The sequence below is a fragment of the Podarcis tiliguerta genome (assembly GCF_965153285.1).
Source record: "Podarcis tiliguerta genome assembly, chromosome: 8".
Taxonomy (NCBI): Eukaryota; Metazoa; Chordata; class Lepidosauria; order Squamata; family Lacertidae; genus Podarcis; species Podarcis tiliguerta.
In genome coordinates, this window is record NC_139541.1 from 42315997 (window position 1) to 42328883 (window position 12887).

At 43.2% G+C, this 12887-nt stretch overlaps 1 protein-coding gene across 2 annotated transcripts in view; it reads left to right on the forward strand.

Moving 5' to 3' along the window:
- The window catches only part of PSKH1 (protein serine kinase H1), a 33355-nt gene extending 20965 nt beyond the window's left edge, over positions 1-12390 (forward strand). For both annotated transcript variants that reach the window (XM_083453369.1, XM_083453370.1), the window contains exon 3: positions 5300-12390. In XM_083453369.1, coding sequence (XP_083309495.1) covers positions 5300-5617 — 318 coding nt within the window. In that variant the 3' untranslated portion in view covers positions 5618-12390. The remainder of the gene's footprint in view (positions 1-5299) is intronic.
- The last annotated feature ends 497 nt before the right edge of the window (positions 12391-12887 follow it).

Here is a 12887-nt window from a genome sequence, read left to right on the forward strand (position 1 = left end):
AGTTTATGAGGAAGTGTGGCCATTTCTTTTGACTTGGGGTTTTGGACTAACACCCTAAACTGCACTAAAATGCAAATGTCAGCACAGTTTGCAGTGCCCATTTTGTCACCTGCTTTGAAAAGGCCAACAGCAGTATGCCTAGCTCTGATTTGTGATTGAGATGAACATTCTAGATAATTTTCTTTTTGTGAGTAAAGTTCAGATTTTAATTTATCTTATATTAAGTTGCTGGTTAGCCCATTATGTGCACAGTAGCTATGTATTGAAAAATGGCCTCTATGATTTATTTATTTTTAAGCAAGGAGAGTAACTGCTTGCTTGGCGCTGAAAGCTCCTTATGGACCAAGAACCTTTGGTCATGTTTTTAAGCTAGATGAGTGGTTCAGATTTTATTTAATCTTTCTTAATGTAAGATTAAAAACAAGATTAGAAAGTTCTGGTGGCAAGACCAGCTCCTTGGAAGCTTATTGCAGGATTAGAAGTGTATTTCTTCTTGCTATCCAGAAAGCTCCCTTGTGCTACAACAGACATTAACTCATTTGTCTCACTGTGGAAGATTATAATCCACTTTCCAGTAAAGTAACCCTAGCATTTAGTTCACAGCAGGGCTTAGTGATGAATCAAACTGCCTCCTCAAGAAATCCGAGAGAGTGCGGCATTACAAAAGTTTCCTTCCTCACAAGCTTTCACTCTATACTAGGCTGTGGTTATGTCTGCACTACAGACTTGGTGTTGCACAATAAAGCCTTTAATACTGAGCCAAAGGAAATAGACATGTTTCACAACAGCATACAATTAAACTATGGGATTCACTCCAACGAAGGCAGTGATGGCCACCAACTTGGATGGCTTTAAAAGAGGATTAGACAAATACACAGAGGATAAGGCTATCAATGGCTACTAACCACAATGGCTTTGCTGGGACACAGTATGCTTCTGAATTCCAGTTGCTGGAAACTGCAGGAGGGGAGAATGTTCTTGTGCTGAGGTCATTCATGCAGGCTTCCCATTGGCATCTGATAGGGTAACGAGACTGGTGCAGCCACATGCTGCAGGGGGCACCACAACAATCAGAGGCAGGGTGCCACTGAAATTGGAGAGCCTGAAGTTCACCACTGACCGTAAGAACAGAGTGCTACATTAGATGGCCTGTTGCTCTGATTCAGCAGGCTCTTCTTATGTTCTTACTTCAAAAGTTATCAGTAACTAGAGGACTTGTAGTTCAGTCTCGCTCCTGGGAGCTTGCTGTTGGCCCCAAATAACAATGTATTATAGGAGAAAGGAAATACAGGAGGAAGACACAGACTGGCTTTGTTCAATGAAATGCAGATACACAGAATCCATGTGCTCATCTAAACATGTACTTGAGGGCAGCTTTGAGCTGTCATAGGAACATAGGATACGGTAATACCTCCACGAACGTCCACCTCGTCTAGCGTCCATTCCGGTGAACGTCCACGGCAAACCCGGAAGTGCCGGAACAAGTTACTTCTGGGCTTGCCGCATGCGCAGAAGTGTTAAATTGCTCTTTGCACATGCGCAGAAGCGCAAACTGCTCCGCTTGCATGTGCAGACATGGCACTTTGCCCTGCATCCTTTTCAGCTAGTGGCCGGGGCTCCGGAACAGATCCCGGTCACAAAACAAGGTACAACTGTACATCTAGCTCAGTATCAGCTAGACCAGGAGTTGTCTTATGTAGATTTTTCAATTTCGTTGTTCTCTATGGGACAATGACAATAAAGATGTATTGTACTGTATCGTATCGTCAATCTGGTCCCTACCGCCCACTAGTGGGCGTTTCAGAATTCTAGGTGAGCGGTAGGGGGTTTCTATGGCACAAGCTCCTTCCATTGAGCACTGGTGGGCGGTAGGAAAATTTTACCATCAAGAAAGATGTATTAGTGGGCAGTAGGTATAAAAAGGTTGACTGCCCTTGAGCTAGACTGACTAGTAACAAGTAGCTCTTTGTAGTTTCAGGCAAGAGTCTTTCCCCAGCTCTCCCTGGAGATGTTAGGTGATGAATCTCAGAATTTCAGCATGCCAAGCTTATGCTTTCCATTTGAGCTATAGTCCTTCCCTTAATACTGGTTTACCTATAAGAAGGACTCACATGATTAGCTCTTAAGGTGAGCATAAGAAAGCATGTCATACAGCCTTGTTACTTAACTCCCAGAATTATCTTAATTTGCACAAAATAAATAAATACCAAGTGGCTAGTAGAATTTGCAGACTGGAAGAATTTCCCCACCACCACCCTCCAGCAGCATAGAAAAGGGGTCCTTTTCGTCCCTTCTGTTAATATTTACTGAAATACTGTGCTACATGGAATTGCTTCCTCCGATTTATTAATACAGGTGAAACTCAGAAAATTAGAATATCGTGGAAAAGTTCATTTATTTCAGTAATTCAACTTAAAATGTGAAACAAATATATGAGATAGACTCATGACATGCAAAGTGAGAAATGTCAAGCCTTTATTTGTTATAATTGTGATGATCATGGCGTACAGGCTGATGAAAATCCCAAATTAACAATCTCAGAAAATTAGAATATTAAATGAAATCAGCAAAACAAGGATTGCAAATAGAGCAATATTGGACCTCTGAGAAGTAGAAGCAGATTTCAAATATAATTTCAGTGAAAGTTCATGCTGGGAAAGTAACCACTGATCCTATATGAGAATGGTTTGCAATTTTACCAAACTGCTCTCTTCTAGCACTCTTTGTGTCTTATCATACACATATATAGTAAAGAGTGATGTCAGTTGACTCACATAAGCGGCCACAAGTTACAAGCCAAACACAGTAATGGGCACCTTGATCAGCTAAACCCTTTTCATGCTGTAGTGTTTTCCAGGCTGAAGACACTTAATGTTCAGGAGCTCCAGATATACATTCTTGCATTCTCTCTGCATCAACAAGCAGCCTTTACTTGCTGCCTGATAAAAAAAAATGTGGATGAAATGCACAGTAGCCCTGCGTTGTTTGCTACGTTAATGCTGTATCATCATTTGTTTCTGGAATATATGATATTGCAATATGACTTTCTTCTATAAGCATTAACATATCCTAGTTGATTATTTGAAATTTGAAAGGAAAAAAATATTATTTGAATTCTCTGCTTGGGATTTCCTTTCATATACTGTAATTACAGAATTGGAGGGGTTTCCAAGGGTAATCTAGTCCAACCCTCTGCTAAGTGCCCAACCAACCTCTGCTTAAAAACCTCCAATGAAAGGAAGTCCACCACATTCCGAGCTAGTCTGCCTCTCTGCCAAATAGCTTTTACCATCAGAAAGTTCTTCCTAATGTTTAGTTGGAATCTCCTTGCTTGTAATTTGAATCCATTGAGCGCCTACCCTTTGGAGCAACAGAAAACAAGCTTGCACTATCTTCTTTGTGACAGCCCTTAAGATATTTGAAAATGGCTGTCTTATCTCCTCCCAGTCTCCTCTACTCCAGACTAAACATACCCAACAAAACCCTCAATCATTCCTCATGAGGTTTGCAGAACAGCAAGAGTCTTGATCCAAGTTGGGACTTCGGTTGGGGGAGGATTACCTTAACATTTTCTCCATCACTGTTTCGTGTTGAAAATCCCTCACACACTCCTCAGAATCTGCTATTTACTGTTTTGATTTTTTGTTTGTTTGTTTTTTAAGTGGCAGAGAATCTCAATCATAGGGCTTCAAAGATGTGGTGAATATCATGTATACTTTGACCCTCTTTGGGCAAGTTACTTTAAGGCTCAATTTCTATTAATCTGAAAGTGAGAAGTGAAAGATTATACTGTAAAAATGATTTCTCCCCTACCTCCCGCTTCCATTGATGCCGTTCTTCCATCAAAGTTCAACCCTGCTGATGTGGTACTGTGAAATGGATCAACTTTGTCAGGAACTTGACAAAGAATCTGGTAAACTCATCTTGGCTATAACCTCAGCAGGATATACTCTTTTTTCCTTTTTTTCTTCAGGAGGGTAGCTTAATTTAATCAAGCCAAAGATACATACAGTACGGCAGGTGAAACCTGCAGCAGCATAAACAGATCAATAAACCGATTTGTGTTTGCTGACCAGAAGAGATTTCTAATTACTAGTGCTCTGTACTCCCCATTTCTGATGGCGTGGGAGTAATTGAAAGCATAAGAAATCCAATTCCCTCTTGTTTGGGACTTTGTTTCTGTTTAGCTCCACTTAACTGGACTGGTAATGCTGACTCGTCTGTCGAGGCTGAAGGTGGTAATTTATTTCCAGTTGTCTACTTGGGATCCTAGTTCCTTATTCAAGAGTTGCTTAAATTTTTTAGTACGAGTTTATTTTTAGAGGTTTCAATACACTGTGCGCTAGCACATTAAAGTATATATGTGTGTGTATTTATTTATATCTGCCTAAAAGCACACATGTGCCCCAGACTTCCTGCTTCCATTCTGTCTGAATCCTGTATCAAAAAGAGAACGAAAACTTTGCTGATAAATAACTGTAAGCAGCACCAAAGGGGGAATTATCCTCCAATTTGTGAACCTATGGAAATATTGTATATTCTGTATTGTTGTACAATATCTAGGATTTATTGCATGGAGAATCAAATAATATTATTATTACTGTTGTTTTTGTTGTTATTTAATCTATACGCTGCTTACATGCCAAAATGGCTTCTAAGTGGTTTGCAACTATAAAATCAGAATCAAAACACACAATAACATTAAAAGATCCATAATTAAAATATACAATAAAACAAACAATTAAAAAGGCATAATGAAAACCATGAAAACCCATTTCAGGAGATATGGGAGATAGTCCAGCAAGATTCTTAATACATGTGAAAGTGTTCACACACACCAAAACTGATTTTTAAAACTATTGATTTAGCATGTTTAGAACCTTTCTGAAGTTCTGTCAGAGTGCAAATACTGAAAACGCAAGTATTAGTAAATGCCTTTTGACTTTTCACACAAAACTTAATTAAGAGATGTAGCAGTATGGTTGCTCATTAATCATACATTTGCTGCCCCTGTAGTTCTGCTGCCCTGCAATCCATTAGTCTCCAGCCATGTACGTGCCAATGTACATCAGCATCTGTGGCTTCTTTCACTGCTCTGGGTGAAGGAATAACAAGGGCAAGGCAAGTTATGTGGTTCTTTCCACTTGCCAGAGCAAGTGTGGTAGGAATGCACACTTATTTAAAACAAGACTGCTTGCACATTGACATTCTTACTCCAGTGAGGGATGGTCTGTTTGTTGCCAACATTAGAATTAATGCTTTCTTCTCTCCCCACCCCCTGTTTCTTTCTAATTTTCAGCCATGGCCCAGCGTGTCCAATCTTGCTAAGGATTTCATTGACCGTCTGCTCACAGTGGATCCTAGTGACCGGATGACAGCTCTTCAAGCCTTAAAGCACCCCTGGGTGGTCAGCATGGCTGCCTCTTCTTCCATGAAGAACCTGCACCGCTCCATATCTCAGAACCTCCTCAAGAGGGCATCATCTCGTTGCCAAAGCACCAAGTCAGCCCAGTCCACCCGCTCCAGCCGCTCCACTAAGTCCAATAAGTCCCGACGGGTACGGGAGCGGGAACTGCGAGAGCTGAACTTGCGCTACCAGCAGCAGTACAATGGCTGACAACTCAGCAGGAGGCTGCCTGGCTTGTTCTTTCTTTGTCATTGGGACATGTTCTGCACTGTGTTCACTAAAGTGAGGGGGCCCCAAGCTCCAGCCCTCTTCTCTCAAAGCCCAACTTCCTATGTCCATCTTCCTGCCTTGGGAGATGGAGCTTTAGGGATGCTGCTGCCCCTGGGAGCACATCTCACCTTTGTAGGGTCAGGGGATTAGAAAATCCTGCTTCTTGGCCCAGCCCTGGAAAAAAAGTCTACAGTTAGTTGCCTGAAATACTGGAGCCACGCAGAAGAGTCCTTCCCTAGCCAAGAATCTTTGCTACTCCTATTTATTGACTCCCAAGTTTTATCTAGCCAGCCTCTGTTGCTACAGGGTCTGGGAGGGGGTGATATAGGCCAGGGTAGCTAACATGGTACCACCCAAACGTTGTACTACAGCTCGTCATCCCTGTTGACTGGCCATGCTGACTGGGGCTTATGGGAGTTGGAGTCCAGCAATAACTGAAAGGCACCACATTGGCTATTGCTGACTTAGGCTGTTGGTTAAAATCAGGATCTTGGAACCCCATGGGTCCACAGGTGCAGAAGGAGATTACTGAGTTCCTCTTCTGGCTGCAGCCTTTTGCACTGCATCAGACATTGCCCCAGAAGTTTTTGTGACATCAGTTGGGGGTTTTCTGCACCCAAAAGAGAGGGTAGGGGAGCCTATAAGTCCCAGTACATGTATGGAACACTGCACAGCTCTCTGAATCTTGGGCTATGCACTTTCACAGTTTCAGTTTTCACTTGGTTTTGCACTTAAATGGCTGTTCTCCATCCATACAGCTATGAAATGGGGACCAAATTCTCCTTTGATACTTGTTGGAGGAAATCAGAATTAGTGCTGCTCCTCTCACTGTCCTGTGTGTTGAAGGCCGGAGAAATGGTTGTGCCTTAACTACACTCATTTTGTTGGCTGGGAATGGCTTTTCCTCCCACTATTTTGGAGCCTTATCTTGCTCTCTGTTGTATCTTTCCACTTAACGCTGGAATGAATTATAGGAAACCCGGTCATCATTCTGACTCAATCAGTGCTTAGATGTGTGACTCAGTACTGCAACATTGCAAGTGACTGAGGAGACATCAGACAGCTTTCTTCCCTCTTCTGACCTCCTGTACACACACCAGGGGGGTCTCTCCACAGGGGTGACATCAAAAGTCTGTTTCTCTCATTAAAGGCTTGAGTGGGTTCAAACAACTGCTGTGGTTCCCTCTACAGCTGGCACACTGGGGTGCAGGCAATGCAGCTTAGAATCATAAAATCACATAGCTTAAAAGGACCCAAAGATAATCTACGCTGCATGCCCCCCCCCGGATTAACCCACTTTCCCTTGGTTTTAGTGTGCTGCAAATAAAGAGCCAGAGAGCAAATCAGGTGCTCACACCAGAGCTGCCTCTTGAATTAAGTAATATGAAAAAAATCTAGACAGCAAGCTTGGTGCTTATTACAGCAGCAAATTGCCAGAGTCAGTAGCCAGTCTGAGCAGAGAGACAACATGTTTCTGTAGGGATTTTTTGTCTCCAGTTAGACTTTTATCTAAAAGTGCAGCAAAATGATGTAATGAGGTACCAGAGTCCTGAAATAATACGATGGCCCGGGGTGGGATAAATTTATTTGGGATATAGGAGCAGGTCTTGATGTTTTGCCCTTTCATTCACCCCAGTAGATAAGGTCAAGAAAAAAGGGCAGCTATTGGAGTTTCCAACCTTAAATCAATATTTCTTTGTCCTATTCGTGATTGGCATTGTGCCCTCACATCAGCTGCTCTGTTTCACAGAAACCAGCTACTTCCAGCCTCTGGTGGCACATTCTGTTTCCGAGAGCAACTCTCTTGTGCTGGTTAATGTGTCAGGATACGATGTCAGACATCAGCTTAAGGACATTGCGTCAGTCATGGTAGGCAGGTGGCCATATCATTTTGGGCAGTTAAATTTTATTGACGTCTACAAAGGCACTTCCTGTCCCAATGAACGGTGACTCAGTGGAGGTGTTAAGAGTAGAGGTGTATGAAGTGTCTGGGAGTGATACCATTGCAGTGGAGTAGCCCTTGGGTGCTCCCAAGTGTGCATTTCCCCATGACAGAGAGGGAGGGAGTGATGGTGCAGCAGTAGTTGTGATGTTGAATCGCTCATTAGTAAGGATGTGAGTCTGCCTTGTCCTCACCTTGTTGAGACATCAGCATTACATAGGAAAAGTAATGTAACACACAGCTTGTGTGCTTAAGAAGCTTTAATCCACTACAGTGGGATTGATTCATGTCCATGTGTTCCTGCAGTAGTTCTAGAGGTACATTATGCAGAACCAGTTTCTCAGCCCAGGGTGACATCTAGTGGTCCAACAATACTCTCTCTGTCAGTAACCAGGCTCCTATTGATGCTTGGCTTTATCTCATACAGTGGTTTCACTTAGGTTACTTTGCAGTTGGAGATGCACCTGCCATTTATGTGTCACCAGTGAGTATTGCCCACTACTGGTGGCACACTGGTCCTTCCATTGACTTTTGTGGTGTGTATATGTCTGCTTCAGGAGACACCCCAGCATGGGTGGTAGTGGTAAAGGTCTCTGCCTTGTCTCCCTATTTCCAGTTGTCTATTCTGGACAGGACACCAATTTTATAGAGGGTTATTCCTTTAGACTCACTCACACTTCCCCCCACAGTTATTTCTGTTACACGGTGGGGAAATTGCCAAATGCGAGGTGCCTATGTTCAACAGCCCTGGTGATGAGAAATTTCTATGTTAAGGAATTTTTAAGTTTGTAGGTCAGAAGAAAATGACCACATGACCTCTTACTGTTGTTCCGTCCTGGATTGCAGAACTCTTAGCCCATGCTTTTGCTTCTCCTGCTCAGAGTTCATGCCAGTGAACCGGATTCATTGTGTGCATTTGCTTAAAAACAAAAAGCAACAAGATGGCAACACTTGGGTACTGAATTGTCTCTAGATGTTGACGTTGGTCTCTATCTTATACTACCCCTTCCCTCCCTGTTGGAACAGTAAATATTGTAAATATATTGGAACTTAGCAATACTGTGTAAAAAACAAACCAACCCATACAGCATCTCGGATCTAGTGGTGCAAAATCCACCTATCCACTGTGGAATGGGATAAGGTCAATGATTGCCACTTCAGAGAATGCCAGCTTCTGATTATGTGACTTTTTTTTAATAAGAGAGGACTCACCCCAGAGACATAACTGGGAAAGGGGATAGGGGGTATCATGGACAAGAGGCAGCTTCTAACTGGGTTGTGCCATTTGAAATGTCTCACGTTTTTGAGCCTGGAGAATCTACATGATTACTTCCTCCTACTGGTTTCCAAGTACTCCGTGTACAGGAGTTCCCCTTCTGTATCAGCAGATTTTTCATGATGACTTCCTCCTACTGGTTTCCAAAATTCCCCTTGCCCCTTTGGATAGTACCTTGAAGTGTAATTGTGCCTTAACACCAGCCAGCAGGGATAAGGAGGTGTATTCTGCTGGGACAAAGGGCCTTGGGGTAGTTTAATCAGAAAGGGGACAGGCTAGCATCTGCTATGTCTCTTCTCTTAGTGTTGGGAAAGTTAGTTTCTGTTGCTATAAAGGGCAGTGCCCCAGTCATTAATGCCTAGTTCTTTGAAGTCCCCCACTCCATATGGGACCAAGCCCACACTCACAGTGGATAGAGGCTTCCTTGCCCTCATAGCCTTACTAAGCAAACTCTGATGGCCAGCTGTAACAATCTGGAAGAGCTGGGTCTTCCAAGGGAACCTTTTTGGCTTGGTCCTTCTAAGCTGCGGTGCTTCTGTTTTGAGGTGCATTGGGATGCTTCCAAATGGAGTTTTTTCCTTTTCTTTTTCTGGACTCATGTATGCTCCTACATGAGTGGGATTCAAGAGGTCCTTAGGCTTACACATGCATGTCAGATGGTGTTCCCTCCCTCGTCAACTTTTCCTGTGTCCTCCACTCCTTGTACAGCATTGAAGACTATCCCCAAGAATTTTGGGGAGTAGCTTGTTGAGCCAGCACAGAGGTCTTCAGTCATAAAGGAGAGCCTCCCAAAGTTCGCACGATAATTCATTGCATGGTCATTTTGGGTCCTAGCCAGTGCTTTTTTCCCTAAAAAAATGTTTTGGGGTACTCTCATTCTGTCTGAGACTCAGGAAACACCATGACAGGAAATGAGGCCGCCATTGGGGGTAGCAACTGAACTGACGATTCACCATGCTAGAGAAGAAACTAATTTTTTTTTTTTTTTTTAGTTTCTTCTCCTGTTAGATTCACAAAATGTTTAGGGGTATGCATACCCCTACATCCCCCCAGAAAAAAACCCCACTGGTCCTGGCCATGGAGCATGCCTGAAACTGGTAAGCCAGATGGAAGATATGTCAACCCTGTGCTGATACCAGGTTGGGGAGACAGCAACATGTGTAATGCAGCCACTTTGAGGTTTTTTCCCCTACAATTGAGTGATTTATAAATTTTATGAAATAATAATGGAGTTGCTACAGGTAGCACAATCTGCAGGAATAAATGTCTCTCTCCCCCCCCCCCCCATTCCACGTCCTCCTTTCTTCCTTCTCTGATGCCGTGGAGCAGTTTTAAACCCCCATCTGGAAGCTCCCTTGGTCTTTATTTCTGATGTGCTGATTACTTTATTCATCTGTTGAAGAGTTATATGGTCCCTTTCTTAGAGTGCAGATGCCACTGCTACTGAAATATACTGTGACTGAAGCACAGACTTCTGCATGAGCTGTCCTTTGTCCTCATCCAATTGCTACCTTATAAGGAAAGAAGTCTGGTGGGGAAGTCCCTGATGTGATGGCATGTTAGGGAGATAGTGAAGGCAACATGGCACCTTTTAGCTGCCATAATGTGTATTTTGGCCCTCGGCTAACCAGACAGACAGCTGAACCTGCCATTACATGAGTCTCTGGTTTGGTGGCCAATCAGTGGCCTGGGATGCCCTGGCTGAGGCTGCATTCTTCTCTGACACACACTAACACCAAAAGTATGGGATTGTCTTCATTGCAGTTGAGTGAAACGTGTTTGTCAACCATGTTGTTTAATCCAAATATGGATGAGACTGCTGAGATGGTCCTCTGAAAAATCTGTCAGTAGCAAATGCCCGGGGGGAGCACTAGAAAAAGCATGTGTGGAGAGGAAGGAAGGAAGAAAGGAGGGTGGCTTGGTTGCATCACTCTGCCTATGCAGCTTTTCCATACCTTTTGAAAAGTTGCCTGTTCTGAATGCCTTATACAATTTTCATGCTGCATTTGCCAACCAGTGCCTTATCTAAAGCAATCAGTCTCTGCCCTCAGAAATCCAGGGTTCACTTGCAGCCCTGAGAACTGCACAATTAACTATGCACATCAACTAGTCTTCCATGTTTGTGTTTGTCGTACTTCTGTTTCCCCCTTTCCCCCATGCTCTGCTACAGACAGTTTTTGAACTTGGGAGTCTGCTATGACACAAGGGCCTCTGGTTCAAAGGGAGGAGCAATAAAATAAAAAAAATCTCCCACTGGGCACTTTCTAGCCTGACACTGTTCTGTGGATCTCAGCTGTAGCATTTATCCCCCTTTAGCAGAGACATAGCAAAGAATGTGAAGTGCATTAATTGACTGAGGGTGGCTATCTGAAACAACCAGGTGCCCTGCTTTCTGGTTGGGCAGCCTCTGTGTTGAAAAAATCCATTTGTCTCTGCTTTTCCATCACTTGGTCTTCTCTTCTGCTTCATCTTTGCTCGTCTGCCTCTGTGGCATGTAATGAAAGGTTGTTTATAAAGTTGGGGATTTCAAGCTTTCCACTTGCAGTGTACCTTCTAGCCCAACTCGTCTGCAAAGGAACCCTTCCCTGCTTGCCCATGAGAGAACCCCAGCACATTGCAGAGGATTCTGGGGCTTGTAGGGCATGCCCTGAGCAATGGCTGCTGGTTAGGCCTTGTTGGGTGTTGCCATTTAACCTGTACTAAAGTAGAATGCCTTAGAACACAACACACCTACTACTGGCTATGCATTGCTGGGAAAGATTGGTAGTGATGGGCAAGCTGCCTATTGGGAAAGCTTGTTTGCCGCTACTGATTTTTCTCACTAATAAGTATTCAAAGAACCTCTGGGTTCTTGGAGTACACTTTGAAAACCACTGTTTTAAATAAACAAGGCTGCGGTTCTATAGCCACTTACCTGGGAGTCAGCACCATTGAACTCAGTGGGACTTATTTCTGAGTAGACATGCACAGGACTGCACTGTGTAAGACACTCAGTCTCTGGCTAGTAGCAGGCTACTTTCCAAGCCGCCTGCAGTCTGGTGGCCTTTGGACTGGGGGCTGCCACCTCTTGGCCTCCACCTGCCCTTATCTTCTCCCCTGTTCTGTGAATGGTTCACTTTTGACCCTGCAGTGCTTCTTGGGAGTCCTCCACTGCAGGTCTTAAGGAACTCGCTTTCACTTTTCAGACGTTCTCCCCTGCCCCTTCTCATCACACTCAAGTTGCCAAAAAGATTGTTCCTAATCTCTCTCTCCCTGTTCTCAGTGGGACAGTGAGATTTTACTTTTTGTCTCAAGTATTCATGTCTGTGATTTTTGCCTTAGGTGCCTCTTTTATTTTTTACACTATGGAATCTCTACTTTTTTAGAGTGTGATTTGATACATGGCAATTAACCTGTAATGTTGAAATTAGTGTATAGAATTATTTATTTTGTGTATTCAGTCTGTTTTTAAATTTGTAAAAGTATTCTGTTTATTCAGTAAAGTGTTGATCCTCACTTAGTGGTCAGTGTATTTCATTTGGGGGGTGGGGGTGTGTGTGACTGCTTTATTGAATACATTGTCAATATCTTCATATTGGTTCCTTTATGTGCATTTTAGTGGATGCTCAGGCATGCTTTATGAAGGGAGGCCTCTCAGGATAGCAAATGTTCCTAATCTTTCCTCTGCTTTTCTTCCACCTGCATCTGTCTAATATTTCTCTTGGGATATCAATTACTTGCTGAGCACAGGATGGAGTACTGTATGTGCCCCCCCCCCCCGGATGGAGACTGGAGCAAAGTGGTTTGTATGATGTGTATTTCAGAGGTATTTTTAATGACAATGAAAGACTGGAGAGTTATTATTACTGTTATTATTTATTAAATTGGTCAGCTTCCCAGCAGCATCTACCTAACTCATTGTTGAAAATGGAACCTTGGTTCAATCCAGCAGAAATCACATGAGCTTACCACTCCCCAGTAGAGTTCCAATACATAGCCACAAACTGAAAGTG